At 44.1% G+C, this 23,926-nt stretch overlaps 1 protein-coding gene across 8 annotated transcripts in view; it reads left to right on the top strand.

Annotated features, from left to right (window-relative positions):
* The window catches only part of Eml6 (EMAP like 6), a 251,358-nt gene that overhangs the window by 197,490 nt on the left and 29,942 nt on the right, over window positions 1-23,926 (top strand). For 4 of the 8 annotated variants that reach the window (XR_005871731.1, XR_005871732.1, XM_021227280.2 and 1 more), the window contains exons 22-28: window positions 888-1,029; window positions 3,699-3,851; window positions 4,190-4,321; window positions 11,444-11,532; window positions 12,910-13,086; window positions 15,791-15,992; window positions 16,101-16,227. Coding sequence is in view for 3 of the 8 variants with exons in the window: in XM_021227280.2 (XP_021082939.1) it covers window positions 888-1,029; window positions 3,699-3,851; window positions 4,190-4,321; window positions 11,444-11,532; window positions 12,910-13,086; window positions 15,791-15,992; window positions 16,101-16,227 (1,022 nt within the window). In the remaining 5 variants the exon portion in view is untranslated. Of the gene's footprint in view, window positions 1-887; window positions 1,030-3,698; window positions 3,852-4,189; window positions 4,322-11,443; window positions 11,533-12,909; window positions 13,087-15,790; window positions 15,993-16,100; window positions 16,650-23,926 lie in introns of those variants that run through there. The other 4 variants (XR_005871734.1, XR_005871735.1, XR_005871733.1 and 1 more) reach the window with 2 other exon arrangements.

Here is a 23,926-nt window from a genome sequence, read left to right as displayed (position 1 = left end):
TACTGAATCTGAGTTGAACCTATGACTCTCTGAGTCAAAATTTAGCTTTATTTCTTTTCATCCAGACTAAATGCACCTGCAGCTCAGTGGTAAAATGTTTTCAATCCCAGTAAGGGGCAGGAGAACCACATCCAACGTACTTGAAGGACTACAGTTGTATGAACAAGCATGCTGCTGTCTAGCTCCATGACAAAGACGGAAGACATCTACACCTTAGAGTATGGTTTCACCAAAGGCATACTCAAAGGTGTTGCTCTGATCAAGCTGTTTCCCCACAGTGTGTTTACACAGTGGGTTTACACAATGCATTTCTGCAGTTAGAGCAAGAAAAGGATCAAGGGAGGTGCTCAGTGGGTAAAGTTCTGGCTATGCAAGTGTGAGACCCTGAACCCATTTAGAGGCTTAAAAGTGCAGTGCATGCATCTAGAACTCCAAGGCTGCGGCTGGGTGGAGACCTGTGCTCATTGGTTAGCCAGCCTGACTAAATCACTAGGGGACCCTTTTATTTTTCAAAAGTTAAAGTGGAGAGCAATTAAGAACACACCCAATGTTAACCTCTGGTCAAAGTACAGACACACTGTGCAGATAATCACACACATACACACATACACAAAGGAAGGAGTAGAGATTTTACAACTTACCTAGGTATTTGTTGCCACACAGAAAAATGTCTTCCATGCTGTAAACAAACCTGTTTTTGCCTTTCTGAAAGACTGATTTGAAGCATAAACACCCATAAGAGATGGTTTAGTGTAGTCCTCTTGGCTCGAGGAAATTATTGGTTCATGTCTTCCCCAGTCTGAGCACACTCAGCCTGACGATGCGTGAGTTGAGGAAGGGTTTACCCGAAAGCATGAGTTTACTTTGCCCTATTTCCTCTCCCACAGGGGCACACAGAAGGGGAAGTGTGGGGGCTGGCAGCACACCCTCTCCTGCCTATCTGTGCAACGGTAAGCGATGACAAAACCCTGCGGATCTGGGAACTATCCTCCCAGCACCGGATGCTGGCAGTACGGAAACTTAAGAAAGGTACACGCATCTCTTTACATCACAAAGGCAATAGACCATATTGGACTCACTCATTCATCAACTACTGTGGAATAAGAGCACCTATTACACACCCCAAAAGTATCCTAAGCAAGGAAACTCAGAGTTAGCCATGCAGTTAAACCTAGGAGTGCATAGAGATTTCCCGGAAGCTGTTTGGACCTCGGAGTGCTCCAACATTTTGCGTGTACAGCACAGGTCTAGCCCCTGGGGCTGTATCCTTCCTCACTGAGAGCTGAAATGCATCAACTTATAAAATAAGACGAATGAATAAAACTATTCTATCTCTGTGACTAACAGTTTGATAGACAAAAATAGTTGACATCACAAATGTGTGTTGGACATCTGCATGTGGTAAGTTCCACAGGAAGGATCAGTTCAGCAAAGGCTTCTATATGTCAGACGCTAAGGAGCCCACAGAGATTTGAAAGGAGTCCCAGCGGCAGCTGGCTGCTTACTTGGGTAATCTGAGAAGAGTCTAAAAACAGGACTCTTTGTAAAGGGGTAGGCAGGGTAGAAATGGCCAGGAATAGTACGCTGCTCCGCACTATAAGTGCAGGTGCCATTGCCAGGCCTGGATTTGAACAGACAAAAGGACAAGCGGCTGGTGGAACTGGGCATGACGAGTGTGAGAGGGACTTACAGACGGGGCTGCAGGAGCGAACACTCCAGCCCCCTTGTCCTCCACCTTCTTGGCCAAACCCACCCAACACCAGGGGACCGGGAAGCTCCTGACTCCTGCACTCAGACCAGCTTCAGGCAGACAGATGGAAATGGGTGAAGGGTAGAATGGCCATCCCGTGGGGACAAGAGACATGTAAGCTAAGCTCAGACCCACCACCTGGACTTCTTTCTTAGGAGGAAACAAGGGAACTGAACCTCGTGGTCACAAAAATTCTTAAGGCAGGAAAGGCTGAGCCCTGGCCCTTCAGTATTTGTGCTGAATCATTCTGTAGACGGGAAAGTCTAAAGGAATCATGTAAAATGAGAGCACAGAGCTGGTAGTAACCGCTGTGAGCCAGAGACCGTGCGGCCGGGTCTTTTACTCTGCAGAGACCCAGTGAACCAGGCTGTCTATCGTTCTCATCACTTCCAGGTTAGGAAATGGACACAGGTTACTGTACTGGTTTGTCCAAGGTCATCTAACTAATAAATACTGAAACTGGATGCACATTGCCCCATGATGGTCTCACAGAACAACCTGTGCCCTGGTTGTCACTGTCTCTTCACATTGCCTCACTTTTCCCTGGATACCTACAAGTTGGTTGATGGTGGAGCAAGGATTTCAACCAAGTCCAAAGCCATGCTCTGAACAATCGAATCATCTGCCCACTAACTTGCTTTGGTGAAATGAAACTAGGACCTTGTTGTGGACGCTAGTCAATGGACTTTAGTCCCTAGGTTAAAAATTAGTTCAAAAGAGCAACGATTGCCCTTAGATGGCAATTCAACCCAGTTTCCCTTGCTATCCTGGTGTACTTATTAACATCTCTCCTTTCATCCTAAAACATGGTCCACTTTGTACAGTAATTGTGGTTCACCCCACCCTGATGATGCTCCCTATGGCCAGCTAGTCTTTGTGGTTCACCCCACCCTGATGATGCTCCCTGTGGCCAGCTAGTCTTTGCATTGTCTCACTACCAGCAGCGTGACTGACTCAGGTGAATAAAGGACAAACAAATGGAGATACTATTTACATAGCCAATTCAAAGTTACTAGTATGAAAACCGCTTTTAACATCCGTCAGCATGGGTCCCTGCAGAAGCTGGACTGAGCTGCCTCAGCACAAGGCAGCATGGGTGGGCTGTAACAACCAGCGGTTCCCTCCTCTTGATTGGGCAGTATGATCCACAAAGCAGAGAAGTTAAAATTATGAGGGGCTTTCTTTTAAAAATGTGGATTTTAGTCATAATTTCCCAAAAATGGTTTCTGGAAGTTTTGTTGGAGAACTTGTGTTCTTGAATGTTTCCTCTTTTCTCAGAAGATAATGTTCTCTACTAGTCTTCTCTTGTACCCTACCTACCTCAAAAGGCCCAGATACTCCAAGATAAAGAAATGAATAAATAAACTCTATGTAAATAAAAACTTTATTTTTAAGATTGATTTTTTTTTATTATGTGTATCTGTGTGTCTGTGTGCAGGCATATACATATGCATGTAGGTGCCCACATAAGAAGGTATCTGACTCCCCAAAGCCAACTGATGTGGGTGTTGGGAACCAGACTGAGGTCCTCTGCAAGAGCAATGAGTTAACCTCTGAGTCATTTCTCCAGCTCTAAAAGTATGATTTTGATAGTATGTGGGATATAAATTTTGATATTTTTCACAGATTTAAAATGTATATTTAGTATGTTATATGTACACACATACACAGGAAGACTTGAGATGACTCTTGGGAGTTTGTGCTCTCCTTCTACCATGGGTTCCCAGGTTCAAGCTCAGGTTGTCAGGCTTGTACATATAAAAATGCTTTTACCCACAGAACTATCTCACTAATCCCCAAATGATGAGATTTGAATTCTCATCCAGGCAGTGCAAAAGGCCCAGTCACACATGAACATGTGATTCGCAGTCCACATTTCTCCCACGTCTCCATCTGCTTTGTTCAACAGCAAAGCATTCAGCCATGATTTTCTTGGATCCATTTGTAGGAGGAAGATGCTGTGCCTTCTCCCCTGATGGGAAAGCCTTAGCAGTTGGCTTGAATGATGGAAGTTTCTTGGTGGTAAATGCTGATACTGTGGAAGACATGGTCTCCTTTCATCACAGAAAAGAAATGATCTCTGACATTAAATTTTCAAAAGGTGAGTCATTCAGTGGTAGTGCATGCCTTTAATCCCAGCATTCATGAGACAGAGGTAAGCAGATCTCTGTGAGTTCAAGGCCAGCCTGGTCTACAGAGTAAACTACAGGACAACCAGGACTGCTACACAGAGAAACCCTATCTCGAAAAAAATAAAATTCAAAAGGTGAAGATGGTAATAGATACCTTTAAAAATAGTAATCTCGAGACAACATTTTTTCATAAGAATGGACTGTTCTAAAAGTTTCTTTGACCTTTCTCCCACTTCAAAATCTTAAATTCCTGGAGGTGAATCTCTCCATCAAATGTATTGCTGTTTCTGTAAACTTGTCTCTATAGACACAGGAAAATATCTTGCGGTGGCATCCCATGATAACTTCGTGGATATTTACAACGTACTCACAAGCAAGAGGGTTGGCATCTGTAAAGGAGCTTCCAGCTACATCACACACATTGACTGGGACTCCAGAGGTAAAGTAGGCTGTGGTTTTAAGATAAATCTGATATTAAAGGAGGGCCCATGGCAGCATATGAGGCTAAGTCGACAACCCAGGAGCAGCGGCTGTTAACACTCTGAGTGTTTTCCTGTTCTGTCAAGGTGGTTATTAATTGAAGCCATTGGGGCTTAAGATGAAGAAAACATGTGACCCTGAGTTGGGTTTCATCTGATCTGTTCTTGCTTTTCTATTCAGCCTCCCTGACCAAGACTCTATCTCCAGGAGTTCAACCCCTGAAGTCTCAAGCAATGTTCATCTATCAGATACAGAAATCCATGTTTAGCTCTCTTGAATTTGTCTTTGGTCTCAAAGTGCCTAGCCCCCCTTTGCTTCCTCCAAGTTACTTCCACAAAACCATGAATATTTGTCTATTTAATACATCTAGCCATTTGCAAAGTCTTACGACAGAAAGTATGGACCTAGAAGTAAGGCATGGCTCCTACTCTTTGTGAAAGTTATAGTTTAGGGAGGAAGATGACTTGTTCTTAAAGAAAATGTGATGATGCAGACATGAGGTGAGAAGCTGTGAGTCTTAGAGGAAGTAGTGAGAAGGCTCAGGATGGGCCATGTCAGTATGGGGGTGGACCGTGCAATACAGGGGCTTACTGTTGGATCCTGGAGACTTGATTCATGTTAGCCTGGAAAGCGTTTAGGAGTGGGCAGGATCCTCATTTGCAAAGAAATCATAGTCTGCTGTGGTAGAAAAGTGCAGTGTGTGGTCTGAGAGAGCTCCAAGGGAAATCCAAGATACCGTCATAGGCACGGGTCACCGGCAAGCAAGGGATGTGTCCGGGGCCTAGGAACTCGGCGTGCAGAGCCGAGAACTGAGAAGCGGTGAGCACTGCTTGGCTTAGCAATGGAGGAGGGAGTCTGGAAAGTCTGACCAGGACAGAGCCAGAGGAACCTTCCATCATGCTAGATCACACAGAATTCTGTTCTGGGGAAATCAGGGAACTCCAGGTCGTTTTGAGTGGGGCATTCCCCAAAGCAACTAATAAAATTGGAGGAAGCTGGCAAGGTCTCAGCCAGGAAGAGGTTTCAAGTATTTTTTGGGATTGTGGTAGACTGGGCCTGGCAGCTGTTCAGCTCTGTCTGGATTTACTGCTCTGTAATCTGAACTTTATTTGAGCTTTATGGCCTTCAGGAGTTTTGTACAGTAGATGGAAAGGAAAACATGGGACTTATTGTAAAAGGTGTAGTCCCAATGAGGGCAGAGGGAAATCAGATAAATTCCTGACGTCCAGGGCAGGGCCGTGCCAGACAGGCAGAGGCAAGGGCATGCGATGGGATTTGTGGGTCACCTAGCGTTGGTGAGGCCAAGGGTGAGTGGGAACAGCTGCCTCTCACCACCTACTTTCCTATATTCTCTGCTCCACCGTTTTAAGAACTCAGGAAGGCTATGATTGTCTCTATTCCTCCTTCCCTATGTGTGATAGGGTTAGACTGTTCAGAGCCCACCACACACAGCCACAGCACTTGACATAAGGGATGAAATATCCCCTCTGCCATCACTATTAGGAGCATAAAACCCACAAGTAGTTTTATTTTGGAAGTGAAGACCCAACAGAAAAATGTGATATGGGAAGTTTTGATTTGGAAGGTTTTAAATGGAAAATATATAAACATTTTACCATTATTAAATATGCCAGGTCAAGCATGGAGTATATTCTCATTGTTGTATGGCCATTATCATTACCCACCTCCAGAACTCACTTCATCTTGTAGGACTAGAACTCCTGTCTGAAAAAGAAAAAACAAAAAAGAAAAACACAGAACTAGAAATCTATACCCAGAAAATGATAGCTCTCTTGTAAGCTCCTAGAGACTTCTCCATGCACCTCATCTTAGTAAAGTCCCCGTGTTGTATTTTTGTTCCTAGCTCATTTCCTTCCACATGTTGTTCCCGGGGATCACCCATATTGTGGCCTGCATCTGAATCCCCTTCCTAAGGCAGGTGATAGCTCACTGCGTCTATCCCACATTTTGCTTGCCTGTTGATACACAGCTGGCTGCCTGGTGTACTCACACTAGCTATTGTGAACAATGCTGTTGTGAATCTGGGTGCACAAGTGTCCTTCCAAGCCCCTGTCATCAATGCCTGGGTATTACCCAGGGGTAGAGGTAGTTAGGTCTGTTGGCAATGTTTTAGAAACCTTTGCAGTACTCATGGAAGCGGCTCCACTTTGCCTTCTTAACAGCAGCAGTATACAAGGGCTCCCGTCATCCACACCCTTCTTAATACTTGAATTTTCTCTGTGCGGCTAGTAACTGTCTTAACAGACACAAGCTGGTGTCACACTGTGGTTTGCATTTATATTTGGAGAGTTGGCTTCATTTTGTTTTTGCAAGTGTATGAGCCTTACATCGAATGCTGGAGACGGAAGAGGAAAAGGCCAGGGCAGAAAACCCAAGATCTTTGTAGCCAGGATAGGGTTGTTACTAAGGAGTAGGGGAGAGCTCAATCTATGTAAAGTGACTCAGAGTGGAGACATCACCGGGTGGGGAGAGGGGCAATACCTTACAGTCCTCTGTTCTACCCAAGGCCAGCCCCCAAGACTGGGAGGCACTCACTCAGAATAAGAGGAGGAAGAGGTCAGGGTTTTTGAAGAACCAACTGACTGTGTTTTCCAAAAGGAACTTCAATAGAAGGTGTCAGACCCGGTGGTCCTATGCTTAAGATCATAGTAGCTGGATGAATTTGTATATCCAGCTACACAAAAATTGAGAAAGAATGTGGTTGTATGAAATAATGTGCACAGAGCTTTTATTATCATTATCCCTTAAATATTCAGTATGATAACAATTTCACACAGTACTTATTCTATACTAGTAATATAGTAGCATAATACATACTACACTATATATACTAATAACACTAATATAATACATTCACATATTGCATATTAATTATATAGCAATATAGTAGTACACAGCAATATAGAGGATCATAAAAATGTATTGGAGGATATGCAGAATTATATGCAAGTGTTGGCTATCCTGTTTTATGAGGGACTTGAGTATGTTGGTATCTGCTGAGCATCCTGAAACTTTGGGATGCTGAGAAACAAGCACTGTGGATCATGTGGTGATGTAATACAGGGGAAATTGTTTATATGGTCCAACAGTCATTCATCCTTTCTACTATAAGGCATTTTTAACAGCTCTGGCAACGTATTTGCAAATTAATGTTGATGTAGAGCAGATCTAGCCTCAAGACAGGCTTGGTTTCTACCACATGTTGTCTTATTATTAAAATTTTTATTACATTTTTAAAAAAGAGCATAGTAAAAAACTTGTGTTTTTTAAAGTCTAAACCATCTTGAGAATGGGAACAGGTGCACCCATGCCTTTTGCCTAGTTTAACTACAGTCCCATCAGCTGTCAACTATCTGTCATCCAGATATCCTGAATTCCAAAGTGCTATATCTCAGGAATGTGCCATGCTCCCTCACAACCAGCCTAGCTTTTCATTGCAGAGGCCTTGAGAGCGTGGAAGGGGTAAAGAGAGACATTGAGATGCAGGGGTTTGTTTGTCAGGGCCAGCTGGCTCACCAGGGTGGTGGATGATGTAGGGGCAGGCACAGCCTCAGCCTTAGCCTCAGCAGCCTTCGTGACCATGGCAACGGCAGGCTCATTTGCTTTTTCAGGAACATCAGTTCCCCAGATGAAGGAAGACTCATGCATGGGATGCTAGAAAAAAGAATACATGGGGAGAGGGAAAACACGGTATTTGTAGTAGACAGTGAAAGTTCATTTCTGAAAATAGTAGGATCACATGCTCCTTAGCCAATCAACAACTGGAGCCTTCACAAGACATTTCATTTCTATTTTCACTTCAAATGGCCTGACAAGTTTGAAAGCACAATTCTGGAATCACCCTGATTGTAAGATGTGTGCCAACTGGGCCAAAGCATGTGGCTTTTGCTGTGTGTGATTGGCTATCTTTCCTTAGCAGTGAGGACAGGGTTTTGTTTGTTTGGGTGTTTTTTTTTTTTTTCTGTGTGAGCAGACTCTTCTAGTGGTAACAATATTGAATTCTGAAGGAAATCAGTTTCTATTATTTGGGATCAATAATATATAGATGGCACAGACTTTTTGTTTTTGCTTCTGGTCGATATCCTCAGATTTCAGTGTGTGTGTGTGTGTGTGTGTGTGTGTACATGTACTTGGGAGCAGAGATAAGAAGAGAAAGCAAAGACAGAGACTGCACAGTGGGCAGAGGGAGAGAAACGATGGTGACCTAAATATTTCCACCTTGTAATAATTAAAAGGGAGAAAACACATGCCCATAATTATGGCTTCCTTAAACACAAAAATAGTTGTTTTTAGTTCACAGTCTGTCTTTCAAGGAACAGAAACCCATTCAAACTAGCTGAGATTTCAAAATAATGATGAAGGATGAGTTCATTGGAAAGGTCTAGAATGCTTCATAGCCTTCAAACAGCAGGAAGCAATACCTAAAGACCTGGCTTTAAGAATGCACTGTAAAGCCGGGCGTTGGTGGCGCACACCTTTAATCCCAGCACTCGGGAGGCAGAGGCAGGCGGATCTCTGTGAGTTCAAGGCCAGCCTGGTCTACAAAGTGAGTTCCAGGAAAGCCTCCAAAGTCACAGAGAAACCCTGTCTCGAAAAAACCAAAAAAAAAAAAAAAAAAAGAAAGAAATCACTGTAAGCCACTCATTGTGGCACACTCCTTTAATCCCAGCACTCTAGAAGCAGAGGCAGGCAGATCTCTGTGAGTTCAAGGCCAACCTGGGCTCAGACTAAGTTCCAGGACAGCCAGGGCTACACAGGATTTTTTTTCTGAATCCTGTCTCAAAAAGAGGAGAGAGAGAGAGAGAGAGAGAGAGAGAGAGAGAGAGAGAGAGAGAGAGAGAGAGAGAGAGAGAGAGAGAGAGAGAGAGAGAGAGAGAGAGAGAGAGAGAGAGAGAGAGAGAGAGAGAGAGAGAGAGAGAGAGAGAGAGAGAGAGAGAGAGAGAGAGAGAGAGAGAGAGAGAGAGAGAGAGAGAGAGAGAGAGAGAGAGAGAGAGAGAGAGAGAGAGAGAGAGAGAAGAGAGAGAGAGAGAGAGAGAGAGAGAGAGAGAGAAAGAGAGAGAGAGAGAGAGAGAGAAAGAGAGAGAGAGAGAGAGAGAGAGAGAGAGAGAGAGAGAGAGAGAGAGAGAGAGAGAGAGAGAGAGAGAGAGAGAGAGAGAGAGAGAGAGAGAGAGAGAGAGAGAGAGAGAGAGAGACTGGGAACTTCTGAGACATGAACCAAGCAGTTCCTCTCTGCTTTCCTGCTCCGGGCAGCTGATCAAGCCCGGTGCTCCTGCGTGTACTTTGCCCCCTGTAAACACAAACCTTCCCTAACTCAGTTGCACACCGTCCAGTCTTGGTTGCCCTCCAATGCCAGTCTCAGCTCCAAAGTCTACATCTTATCCTAGCTGGGCACCCACTCAGTGCCAGCTTTCTGGGAGAGACAATTTTTGATTGCCTAGCCCAGTGTGGGCCTGGGCCTTCTTGGGTCAACTTCTGTCACCAGAGTTAAACTTGCTTGAGTCGAGGGGGTTCTCCGGGAAGAGCAGGTCAGCTGAGTGTCTGGTGTTGCCTGGCACTTCTTGTGTTGTCTCCCTTGAGTCCCTAACACCCATGCAGTCTGTTTCTCACCTAGATAGCGCAATATTTAATTGTGAAATATGATCTTTAAAACCGTACTTGGTAAAGAGAGTTGTTGTAAGGATGTGAGACTTACAATTCTGAGGTTTCTAGTATTATAATTCAAGAGTTGTCAAGGAATGACTGCATTCAGAAAATGTATTGCCTGAAACTTTTCATCTCTTTCCACATATTTTACAGTCACTTTTGAAAGTCATAATAACATACTTTCTTTGCAGATATATTTAGTTTGTTAGAAAAGTAATGATTGTTCACTTCTTGCTGCACAACACCAAATAATCACCTAAATCCCCTCATTTCTTTCTTTGCTTTTGTCCGTTTGTACATGTTTAGCCATAAAACCTGCAAAGTATGTCTATCTCAGAGACCCCTCTTTCAGATCCCTCCAGTCCTCATCGCCTAGGCAACCCACCCCAGTCATGTGATACCTTACCAAGTCAGAAACTATTAAATGAGCAGTTAAGAGCCTGGAGAACCTTGTTTCTTAACTCATCACTTGGAAACACCTACTCAGACCTTTAGGTTTCAGACCAAGTAATAAATGTCACGGATAGCATGTGAAGCACAAAGAAATCTTGGGGTATTGCTTTTCTCCCAAGAGCATCTCAGAGCTCCTAGAGACACAGTTGTGGGGGGAAAGGGGAAATAGCTCTTTATGTAAATTGTTTACAGATCAAATGCCTGCTGTCTGGGCTGAGGTAGTCAGCAAAGGGCCCTGAGCCAAGTGCGTTCCTGGGAGCTGTACCTGTATTCCCATGTCCAAGCCCAACTGAAATTTCCAGAATTAAACCATTGCAAAAAATAGTAGACACCATACTCCAACACATAAGAACTTTCTATCGTAAATGATTGCTGCTTTTGGAGGAGAAGATCTAGAAATTGAATCTTTTTCAACATCAGTTACAGTGAATGAGACCATAGTTGTATATCCTGATGGCTGAAAAGCTAATCACTTGACATTTTGTTTGAGGATCGACTCTTTTCTCCTTTTGAGATCTTCAGCTAAGACAAGGTCGGGAGGGTCAGTATTTGTAGTTTGCAAATGCAACTCTCACAAGAATCCCACTTTCGATGCCAGAACACTTTGCCTTTACCTCATCAACACAGTAGACAGCAGTGGGGAAAAGGAGTAAAACTTTTTTTCTTTTTAGGGCTTGGGGAATCATAGCTCATTTTAGTGCTGCTAAACAAAAGACCAGCCTCAATCCTTGAGTTATGTGACAGATACTTAAGGTCAAATTTTATGAGGTTCGTATTTTTAAATTAGAGCTTTAGGCATTAACCCATGTAGTGTGATACTTATGTGCTTTTTGGAATAATGTAACATACATTTAATGCAATTTATGAGACTAATGAAAATAAAATCATGGCAATCATGCTTAGCATTTTATAACAAAATAATAAATGCACAGTTTAATTCACTCTCTTGTTTCTACCATAACAGGGAAATTGTTGCAAGTTAATTCAGGTGCCAAAGAACAACTTTTCTTTGAAGCTCCAAGAGGCAGAAGACATATAATAAGGCCCTCAGAGGTAATAGTCCTACATAAAGATTTTAAAAAATATTTGGGGCCGGAGGAGATGGCTCAGCAGTTAAGAGCACTGACTGTTCTTACAGAGGACCTAGGTTCAATTCCCAGCACCCACATGTTAGCTCACACCTGTCTGTGACTCCAGCTCCAGGACTTGTGACTCCCTCACACAGCTGTGCATGCAGGCAAACACCAATGTGCATAAAACAAAAATCAATTATAGATTTAAAAAGAGATATTTAGCATTGGTTGAAAATATGCGTTCTAATATACCTATTAATCTGAATTATGAACAGAGGTCACCATCTACCTTTAGGTTTTTAATTTCTTCACTGTAAACCATTAATCAGTTTTCCTAATCTCCAAGGACAAAGGCTAGCTGTGTCACTGACATTGTGATGGCATTGTACTCAGCTTTGTTTCCTGAGGACACTGAATATGCTGACAAACTGGATGGCCATGCTACCTTTTCCATTTATCATGCCGTTTTGTGCAATGTTGTTTTATGAATGTAATTTTTTAGATATTTTCTCAGGGTTCATTTGTAATAATGGTAATAGAAGAAACTTTCTGAAACGGAAGTCCAACCAGTCCAGTGTCAAACTTTTCTTTTCCCCGTGTTTTCCCCATGCCCTTCACCCCACATGTAATAACTGAGATAAACCTATGAAAAACTTAGAACCTGGTACCTGCTGCTAAGGCTGGCCATCTAAGTTCAATCCTCAGTAACCATAGAGTGGAAGGAGAGTACCGACCCCCCTATATACACCGGCTCACACATATATATGCAAAAAAATCTTTTTTAAAAAAATCTACCAGCCCAGTAGTTCTTAGCCAGAAGTAGTTTGCCCTCAGGAACATTTATTCATGTCTATGGAGAAGGGCAATATTGGCATCCAAGGGGTGAAGACCAGCATTGCTGTTAAACATGGCTATCTGCACAGACTGTTACCCGAGGCAATGAACCATCCAGCATAACGTGTCAGTGCCGGGCTGAAAATAGCTGATCTAGTTCATAGATTATCCAGTGATTAAAAATTAAAATCTTAAAAACCTCTATTGTGATCAGGGTTCCAAAATTGCAAAGTATGCTTTTGGTCTAGAAGAAATGTTCACGTGTATCTGACTGCAGTATTGGCTTGTTGAGAAATGACAATACCTCTTTGTCACTCAGTCACTCAGTTGCTGGGTGCAATGCTTGGGCTGCAGACTGAAACCCTGTATCATAAAAAAGAGCAAGTCATGGCAGCTCAGGAGTGGGGCTCAGCGCCCACCTCAAACGTCTGCCATTGGAAAGCTCGTCATCTACAACTACTCATTTGAAAACTCATGTCTCTTACATGAAACAAAATGGTCACACTCTTTTGTCCTCCTGCAGATTGAGAAGATAGAATGGGACACATGGACGTGTGTCCTGGGGCCCACCTGCGAAGGAATCTGGCCAGCACACAGCGACGTGACGGATGTCAATGCTGCCAGTCTTACTAAAGATGGCTCCCTCTTAGCCACTGGGGATGATTTTGGTTTTGTTAAGCTTTTTTCATATCCAGTCAAGGTAATATTACATGTTTGCTATAGATTTGATCTGTTTCATTAATTACCCTAAATCTGTTACACCTGAGTGGATTTTTTAATTATTATGATTTGAATGCATGGGCAGTCAGGAGTGGCATTTATTACTTTTGTAATGCTGTGTAAAAACCTCCCTGCTACTGTTTGTAAGCAAATGACTTAAGGGAAATTCTCATGACACAGAGGTCCCCAAACTCTACTTGTATGAACCTTCATGCTGTTTTTCATAGTGCTGTGCCAATTTGCATTTTCACCAACAGTATCTTAGCATTTACATCAGTGTCCTTTTTCCTCCACACCCTCCCGAACACTTGTTCTTTTGTTTTCTGGGTACCAGTTGTCCTAACATATGTGATGATATCGCATTATGGTTTCAATTTGCATTCCGTTGGTAAGTGAGGTTGGGTGGCTTTTCATACCCCCATTTCCCATTTCTATGTCAGTATTTTGTTTGTTTTATTTTTTTTGTTTTTACAGAAATGTCGGCTCACCTCCTTTGCTGTCCATCTGCCCCCCCCTCTGTGTATGTGTGTGTGTGTGTGTGTCTGTCTGTCTGTCTGTCTGTCTGTGTCTATCTATCTGGTTTATTTTTATTATTTTAAAGATTATGTGTGTACAAGTGCCCTTGGAGTCCAGAAAGGGGCCTCAGATCCCTGGAACTGGAGTACAGGTGGTTTGAGTGCCTAACACGGGTGCTAGGGATCAAACTGCAGTCCACTGGAAGAGCAGAAGGCACTTTTAACTCTTAAGCCTGTTCTTAACCTCACCCCACTGCCCATACATATCAGGCTGGCCTTGAATTTACTGTGTTCCTCTGCTTCTGCCTTCAAAGTATTGGTATTGTAAGTCTCTACCACCATACCTAGTTCCCCCAATTTTTTTATTTAGCTTTTCTAGCTCACTTCCCTTACCCAATTGGTGGGCACTATGTGGATGAGTACAGTTGCCCCCCAACTATACTCTTGATCAGATTCACTGTTAACTGAATGTATCCTCGCTGCAAACCCAACAGAGCCCTAACTCCTCTGTGAGGGTGTATGGAGAGAGGAGCTGTACAGAAGTAAGTCTGAGTGGGTTTGTAAGTGTGCAGCACTGGTCTGACAGAGTTCTGACAGAGCCACGCCTGGTGGCACGCACCTTTAATCCCAACACTCGGGAGGCAGAGGCAGCTGGGTCTCTTAGTTCAAGGCCAGCCTGGTCTACATTGCAAGTTCCAGGACAATCAGGACTGTTACAGAGAAACCCTATCTCGAAAAAACAAAATAAATAAATAAAAGAGACACCAAATTCATATGCAGTGTTGCATTTCTGTAATCCCAGCACTTGACAGACTGGCATGAAGTGTCCTAAGTGTGAGGTTAGCCTGGGCTATACAATTAAACCCTGCTTCAGAGAAGAGATGCACGAAGTTATTATTCCTGCCATACAACACTCTCCCTGTATCTAAGATGCAAGCTTCATTTGTTAGCCACTATATCTTCAATTGTCTTCTTGGTCATTTTGCCCATTGTTTTTTCCCTAGTTACTAAGCACATCTCCCAGGCATTATTCTTCACTTGGCAAACATATCCCTACTGTATTCACTTTCATAGTCCCAAGTCTTCTTTGCAGAAATGTCTATTTGGATCTTTTGTTTAATTTTAGTTTCTTTCTCTTCCGTTTTTGAAGATTTATTTTTACCATTTTTTAAAAGATGTGTATGTATGGATGTGAGTGGGTGGGTGCATGTACAAGAGTGCAGGTGCCTTCAGAGGCCAGAGGGGGTATTAGAACTTGGCACACAGAGAGCTGGAGGCCTTGGAGATACTGACTGCCTATTGGCTTCCCTGGTATTCCTACTCTTCAGGCTGTCTTGAGAACTGGTTGGTTTCCAGTGACCAGAAGGGGTCAGAGAGATCAGCAGATCCAGAGAGCTGCAGGACTGCAGTCCCAAGCACCTGCCCCTGTTTCCTGCCATGAGTCTATGTTTCAGGCTTCCCAGGCCACCAGCCCAAAGCCTGTGTTTTGTACCAACGTCTTATCTGGCACACCAGTGGCTGGCTCCTGACCCAGGAGTTCATGTGGCTTACCACATTGCATAAGGCACTCCCTAGGAACCCCTGAGAGGATGGGAAAACTGCCTGTTTAAGTAGCTTCCATGGGAGCTCTTTCTGTGTTTCATGAACTAGGAGCCAATGCTGGCTTCCCAGCACTTGTCAGGACAACCCTGGGGACAGGCACAGGCATGCGCCACCCTCCACCCCTCAGCTCCTGCTGATATAGTGGTGCAGCGTGAACACCCCACTCCAAAAGCTTCCAGTAATGACTTGAAAACCGGATTTATATATTTAGATGTGTTTAGTGGAAAGGAGTTTGCTTTACAAGAGTTACACGAGTTCTTTGAGTGGCTTCTGCTTCCCAGCATTCGTGGGAGAACTGCTACAACATTTGTTTTAGACATTACTTGAGAGCCCTTGCTTCCTTCTGTCCTTAATTCCCAAATGCACCTCAAAAATACATATTGAAGACCTATTGTCGGCCAAGCGCTGTCTTACGGAATACCAGCCCTGCCTGCACAGAATATGCATTCTCGTGATACTAGCAAAATTTCTGCTCTGAACTGTTTCATTACATCCTACATAAGAGGAAAAGTAACAGGAGTAGTAGGTGCTGACTGGTAACTGCTAGTTTCTGACTTTTACCTGCAGGGACAGCATGCACGATTCAAGAAGTACGTGGGACACAGTGCACACGTCACCAACGTCAGGTGGCTGCACAATGACTCTGTGCTGCTCACGGTAGGAGGTGCCGACACAGCCCTGATGATCTGGACCAGGGAATTTGTGGGGACCCAGGAAAGCAAGCTGGTTGATAGTGAGGAGTCAGATACAGATGCAGAGGAAGATGGAGGTGAGCCCCAACGAGCCATGTCCCTTCCCTTGTGATGGCACCTTTCTCTCTGGTCCTTCTCCCCAACACCTGAAAACCAGCTCATACCCCAGTCTCTTTCTGTTCGAGGCTATGACAGTGACGTTGCCAGAGAGAAGGCCATTGACTATACCACCAAGATCTATGCTGTGAGCATCAGGGAAATGGAAGGCACCAAACCACACCAGCAGCTAAAAGAGGTGTCCATGGAAGAAAGGTAAGGTGTTGGCAAGGTCTGTTTGCATTTGTGGTAGCTGACAAACCTGTTTGAACCAGAGAGCATTTCTTTGCCTTTGAATTTATACAGAAGTGAGACTTTAATTATTTGCCTAGAGTTTTAACCTATGCACATACTTAGATTCAGGAAACTGCCCAAAGCCCTCAGCACAAGCCGGGAGTTATCCACAGTTGTGCAGATTAGCTATGGTGTATGACTTGGACAGATAAGAAATTTGGCTTGTGGCTTTTGGAAACCTGTTCCCCATGCTAGATTACCTCACCCAGCCTTGATGCAGGGGGAGGAGCTCTGTCCTGCCTCAACTTGATGTGGCATGCTTTGTGCAAGCCGATGGGAGGCCTGCCCCTCTCTGAATGGAGATGGAGGAGGAGTGGATGGGGAAAGGGTAGCTGGGAGTTCAGGGGAGGGAGCAGAAAGAGAGGAGGGGAGGGAAACTGTGGTCAGTATGTAAAATAAATGAGAAAAAGTTAATAAAATCAAATTAAAAAAACAAATTTGGCTGGACTGGGTTTCCCTCAACTAGGGGAGGGAGCAGGAGAGCCTCAAGGGCCCTGAATGCATGACTAACAAGACAGCTTGCTGATGAGTAGCATGGGAGGGCAGACTTTTGAAGTGGGTTGAGGGACATGGTGGAGTGTCTTTCTGTGGTACTCTGTCGCTTGGCGTGTCTTCTCTTACTGTGACCTCGCTTGCCCTGCTCTGTGCAGGGGGGCTGGTGTTTGTAGACCTGACCGGTTTGATTTTGTCCCTGTGAATGCTGTCATAGATAGTGGACTCCTAATGCTATCTTGTACCTTTCTAATCTCAGTTTTAAGTATTGGCAAGAGAAATTGCCAAACTGTAATTTTAAAATGCAAGCTCATAGTTACATAATATTGAACACAGAAACATAAATATTGAATAAAAACTAGAATCCGAAGAGAGTCTCCCAGATCTGACCCAGACTGATGAATATTTAGAAAGTTCTTGGTGATCTTGTTTCCTTGAGGGAGGCTGGATGATCAGGGCTACCTCGACACCACACTGTATACTGAGATTCAAGGTTTTGCTTTTGAGGGAGCCTTCTGCCTAATGAAGCTGTGTGACCAACATGTTCCCTGCTGACTTAGGCACAGAGTTAGATCTGACCTCACTTTGGTTCAGTGAGAGATTGTGGGTTAGCTTGCTGAGTGGTGGGTGGGTGTGTTATTGGTGAAATGGATGCTGAAGCAGAAAAGCCCTAATTCTCCCCTTAAATCTTTATTACAAATTGCATGTTAATTCTCCCCCTTTGAGTCCTTACTACATGTTATTGTGCAAAGGAAACGTTTTCTTTTGCTTTAAAAAATTGATTTTTCTGTAATGATTTGAAAATTACAGTTTCTTGAGCTGGAGAGATTGCTCGGTGGTTAAGAGCACTAACTGCTCTTCTAGAGGATCTGTGTTCAATTCCTGGCACCCACATGGCAGCTACAACTATCTGTAATTCCAGTTCCAAGGAATCTGGCACCCTCACACAGACATACATGAAGACAAACACTGATGTATATAAAATAAAAATAAATTACTTTTAAAAATATAGTTATTTTTCTTAAAGTAACTACAAAGAGAAAATGATGTTAAAGGACTTAATTATAAGGGCTGAAGAAAGAAACATACACATAGGAATGCATGAATAGGCCTGCCACTTAACTGATCTACCCAGTATTTGGTCTGAGTTAAATCTTTTTAAAAATAAAGTATCCAGCCTCTCCGATTTCACATTCCATCATGAATGGAATTGGCTTGCCCATTATTCCAAGCGTGTTCAAGTTGGTTTATATAAAACTCAGTTTTATATCACACTGAAATTTAGACCCATCATTAAAATACAGGCACATAGCCACCGTCCCAACTGCCTGGTTCCATGTTTAATTTCAGGTGTGACCCACATATCATATAAGCACTCCTTGTCTTATTACCCTCTTTGTACAGCTCTATAAAAAGGCATCCAGTTTAGTATGAGGTGGGACATGAGGAGGTTAACAGTTTTCCATTTTAAGATTAAATTTTATGAACACAAATTATTTTCTTTATTTTTCCAGATTGAAGAGTTTTTGTTATATATTAGGGCACACTGAATTGAATCTTTATTTTTTAAAAACAGGAAAAATTACTTTGTAGAATTATAAGCAAGCATGTGTCTACTGTCACTTTAAAAAATAATTCACCATCTCACTCCTGTCAGAATGGCTAAAATCAAAAACACCAACGACAATTTATGCTGGAGAGGATGTGGTGAAAGGGGGACACTCCTCCATTGCTGGTGGGAGTGCCAACTGGTTCAGCCACTTTGGAAATCAGTATGGAGATTCCTCAGAAAAATGGGAATAAACCTACCACAAGACCCAGCAACTCCACTCTTAGGCATATATCCAAAAGATGCCCATTCATACAACAAAGATGTCTGTCCCACTATGTTCATAGCAGCATTATTTGTAATAGCCAGAACTTGGAAGCAACCTAGATGTCCCTCAACCAAAGAGTGGATAGAGAAAATGTGGTACATTTACACAATGGAGTACTGAGATTCGTAGGCAAATGGATGACACTAGAAGAAACCATCCTGAGTGAGGTAACCCAGTCACAAAAAGAGAAACATGGCATGTACTCTCTCATATATGGATTTTAGACATAGATCTGGGGAGTGCCAGCCTACAGTCCCATGGCCAGAGAGTCTGGGAAACAGAAACTTCATTTAGTGGCTGATCGAAGAAGAGGCAGACTCCCTCGGTTAAGTACTGAGCTGAACTCAAGAAAGCCAGTAACAGACAGGGAGGAATGATGACCAAAGAGATTAAGACTGGGCTGGTTTAACCCCCAGAAACAGCTGACCAGACAAAGGTTAACTCTTGAATCCCAGGCATTAGCCTGGGAAGCCAGCATGGGACTGATCAAGACCCCCCTGAATCTGGGTGTCAGTGAGGAGGCCTAGGTAATCTATTGAGCCTTGGGCAGCAGATCAGTACCCATCCCGAGTATACACACGGACTTTGGACTCCCATCCAACAATGTGAGGTGCACTCTCACCCTGAACTCTTGGGGAAGGGTCTAGGCCCTGCCCTATATGAAATGACAGACTACGGACACCCCCATGGAGGGCCTCACCCTCCCTGGGGAAATGAGGGGATAATGGGGGGCTGGGGGGAGGGCATGGGAAGAGGGGAGGGAAAGGGAGAGGGACCTGGAACTGACTTGTGAAGCAACCTTGTTTCTTATCTAAATTTAAACTGAAAAAAAAATCCTAAAATAAATAAGTTTAAAAAAAGAAAAAAATAATTCACCACCATTGAATGCAGTGAAGAAAGCATGTAGTAAAGAAAACCATTTTAAAGATAAGTACAGGGTCCATAGAAAAGATCAAGCCTTTTCTACAGACAGAGATTTCCTTGGTAACTTAAACAACCCTGACAGTCCCAGTTTGTAGAGGGCTTTTAACCAAAGAGACAATAGCAGCTGCATAGCATTCTGGGAGCAGAGTGTGCCCACACTAGCCAGGGTAACCAGTAAGCATGGAGAGAGAAAACCCGAACCTGAGCCCAGGACAAGCAGCCTCTCCCATCCTGGTCAGTGATTTTAGGGGACTGTGAACTTCGAAATTAAGAACAGGCAGTTCTAAGCACAGAAGAGAGAAGGGTCAGGCAAAATGAGTGATAGAATGTGGGATAGTGCTGAGCCCAGGAGCAAGGATGGGACCCTTGGCAATAAATCATGCATTACAACTTGGTCTTGAGGTGGAGGAGAAAGCAGATGTGGATGCTAGCCTCCTAGGGAAGATGGGGGTCAGAATAGTGAGTTGGTGCCTCCTGTATCAGGAACATGACACAGGCAGTGTCCAGCTTCTCTCGGGGTGTGTGCAGGCCGGGGCTTCCCATGGCTCCTTTAAGCCCTGCTGACCTCTCCTTGTCCCATGGTGGGCAATGCCTGAAGATGCCTGGGCCAGGACACATGCCTGTGCAAGTGATAGACAGGCGCAGGACTGATGGGGCGTGCTCTCGGGGCAGCTGCTCCACACGAGGACCTGTGCTTCCTCTACCAGTGCCCCAGGCCCCTCACAAACCCCTTCCCACCTCCTCCCTGAGAAGAGTCGGTAGCTGTCGCTCTGAGGAGGAAATGCCTGTTGACAGCTGCACATTTTGCAGCAATCATTTGGAAGCAACTGAATTTTTTATTCCAAAGACAGCATGAATTGTTTCTAACTAGATTCAAATAATTGACTTTAAAATAGCTGTGAGACTACATCATGCCTTCTTGTGCAACTTCTAACATATTGTGACTTTTCATTCTTCACAAGTCTTATGACCTTCAGTCCCAATATTTTGGGAAGTGAGAAAATCGAGGAAAAAATAATTATTGCTCTGAAGAGAATCCTGAGCTATACTTGGCACACGTGAAATGTGCCAATCACATTTTGACTTTGCTCCAGCGTACCATATGGCTTCACCTGGATGCCTTCAGCAAGCACCAACCTTGGTTAAAGCTGCTGCCCACAGCCACGTGGGGTGATACCTGCCCAGTCATTTCTCCTCTCACAGTCTGCTCTGCTGGTTCCTCCAGTTTTCTGAAGCCACGGGCTCCACAAACCTGTGGGTGCTGTCTATAAGCAGGAGGAGAAGGGCTGGAGATGTGAGGAAGGGGCGTGTACTGACCACATTGACAGCTTTAACCTGGCTTCTGGAGATTCACACCTGGGTCCCCATACTTGCACAGCAAGCTCTTTTACCACTGAGTCGTCTTCTTAGCCAGCCATTTGTTTTCAAGTGTTGTTTAACACAGATGTTTCCTAACAACTTAACCAATTAAGTTCTGCAATTGCAGAAGACTCAGGGTTGACTCCCAGCACCCACATGGCAGCTCACAACCATCTGTAACTCCAATTCCAAGGGCTCTGACCCTTCTTCCAGCCTTTGCAGGCACCAGGCACTCATGCAATGCACTTATATAATGCAGGCAAAATGCTTGTACACACTGAGAAATAATATTAAAAATGTAAAACTAGAGTGTTGTGAAGGACAGTATTAATAGAGGTTTTTATTTAGTATATTCACATGGAAGCTGCATTCAGACAGAAACCCACCTTCCAGGTAAAGACACAGCATAAACACAAACGGAACTATTTTTTCAGAAATTGGCACACAGACATTCATTCACACAAGCTGGAGTTTTCTCTGTGCACCTGTTTTGGAAGCCTGTACTGTTTGCAAGGTCCTTGATTATTAAGCACTGAGACTTGCAGCTTTTGGTGAGTGGAGGATCTGGTGCTTGCCTTTCACCTGTGACTAAAGCAAGCTCAGCCCAGCTCCCTTTGCGATATTATCCCAGAAGCTACATAAGCTGTGGCCACAAATCAGAATCTCGCTTGACCTGAGGCACAGTTGTTCTTTGCTCAGAAAGGACTTGGGTTGCTGCCAGCCTCTCTTGCTTTGATTTCACCCGAAAAAGACATTTCTCCTCTTAAAAATAAATGACATAGCAAAGTTTTTAGTTCCCAAACTTCATTTTCATAGCACCAGTTTAATGTGTTTTTACTTAGTAATTGGGAATAACTAAAATTATGGCGCCTATTTTAGTCACTAATGTATCAGATAGATTTAGCTTTTTAATCTTTTCATTTATCTGCCTGGAGTGGGAGGGCGCTCTTTGTCACCATGCAGGTCAAAGGACAGCCTGTAAGGGCCAGTCCTTTCCTTCTGTCCAGTGGGCCCTGGAAGTTGAGCTCAGATCTTCAGGTTTGGCAGCTTCCCTGCTGAGTCATCTCACTGGCTCTGAGCAGATGGATTTGGTCTAGATACTCAGCTACTTTACGTGTATGAGTGTGTGCCCGCGCGCCCATGCATGCATGTGCGTGTATGTGTGTATATGTGTGTGCAGGAAAAGAGAAAATCAATCTCTACCTAATTTCCTAAAAATATCTTAAAATGACTTTTAAACTATTATTTTATTTTTAAATTTAAATTAGAAACAAGGTTGTTGCATATATCAATCCCAGCTCCCTCTCTCTTTCCCTCCCCTCCTCCCACCAACCTCCCCATCCCCCCTCCTCCAATCCCCACTCCTTTCCCCAGGGAGAGTGAGGCCCTCCATGGGGGTGTCCATAGTCTGTCATTTCATCCAGGGCAGGGCCTAGGTCCTTCCCCAAGAGTCCAGGGTGAGAGTGCGTCTCTCATTGTGGGATGGGCATTTGTATACCAGGGATAAATACTGATCTACTACCCAAGGCCCCATAGGTTGCCTAGGCCTCCTCACCTTTTAAACAATGTTTATATTAATTACTTTGCTCATTGCTGTGACAAACAGCTGACAAGAGCAGCTGAATTACTACTGAGGGTCCCCTAGAGGAACAGAACTAGAATGAATTTAAAAAGAAGCTTATTGGATTGGTTAACACAGTCCGGCCAGGGTAGTCCAACAATGACTGTGTCACACTGTCTCTGAGGCTGGGCCTCAGCACTTGCAATCTGGTGTGGCAGCCTGGAGCGGTACTGGAGAGCCACTGAACTGCAGTCTGCATTGGAGACTCACAGCAGCAGCTTCATATTGGCAAAGGATCAGCAGGGGCCAGAAGGAACTCTCCAGTTAGAGCAAAAGTCAATAGAGGAAAGAGGAAATGACTCCTTCTTCACAGTCCTTTTCATTGCAATTAAATCGATGCAGACACGCCTTGAAGTGAAAACCCCTGCCTACAGGCTGCTTCTCAGCGGCACTGCCTTTGCTCCCGTTGTTGAGGATTGTGTGACAGTGGGTTTTTGGAAGGACCACACAACTCCTCTGTCAAGCTCTTTTCCGTGGGCATCATGGGTATTGCCCGGTCCCTTGCAATGCTCATATAGAGTTGCTCTCAGCCGTCAGTTTCGTGTCTTTCAGTCATCCCAGCTGTGGACCTGCCAACTAGTCAGAGTCCTAAACGTCATCCTCCTTCCCCCCACCCCACAGGGCCCCTCTCTGGGCGCCACCATTCCTCCCTTACTCTTCCCTAGCAACAAGAGGGGCTAACAGTTTCCATATAAGACATAGTACCCTTGTTTTGTGTGGTTTAGGTGCCCCTAGACTTGGGGATATTCCAAGTGAGCTCTTTCCCCTTCTCCTCCATGGGGACACAGGAAAAGTTGTCACTTCACAAACTGCCCCCTATGGCCGCAGATCACTCTCCATCAGTCTCATCTGCCACCAGGAGGAAATCCTTGCTAAGAGTAGCAGTGACAGGCCAGTGACACACCACCAGTGAAAGAATTTACCAAGAGAGAAAAAGGCAGGTGTTTGTAGTTCACTGCCTGCGTGTGTTACAGCTGAAATGAGTAAGACAGCAGAGAGGGTCTCTGCTGCTAGGGGGTCAGTTTCTATGAAGTGTTCTATGTTTAAGTGTTACTGTGCCCTGACTGTTGAGGTCTTACTGGGTGGAATGCCTCTGTGGCTTATGGACCTACTGGAGAAAAAAATCTATTCAAGGAGCTGTCTACTGTGTATACTATAAAGAAATATTATAGGGATTTTGTTTGTTAGATTTTTTTATTTTGGATCATGCACATCTGTGTATGAGTATGACATATGAGTGCAGGTGTCCTTGAAGACTAGAGGTGTTGGAGCCTCTGGCGTTCCAGTTACAGCAGTGTGAGCTGACACATGTGGGTGCTGGAAATGAAGCCAGTTTCTGTAACAGCAG

The sequence above is a fragment of the Mesocricetus auratus genome, unplaced genomic scaffold, assembly GCF_017639785.1.
Source record: "Mesocricetus auratus isolate SY011 unplaced genomic scaffold, BCM_Maur_2.0 Super-Scaffold_100029, whole genome shotgun sequence".
Taxonomy (NCBI): Eukaryota; Metazoa; Chordata; class Mammalia; order Rodentia; family Cricetidae; genus Mesocricetus; species Mesocricetus auratus.
This window is presented reverse-complemented; position numbering and strand designations above follow the sequence as displayed.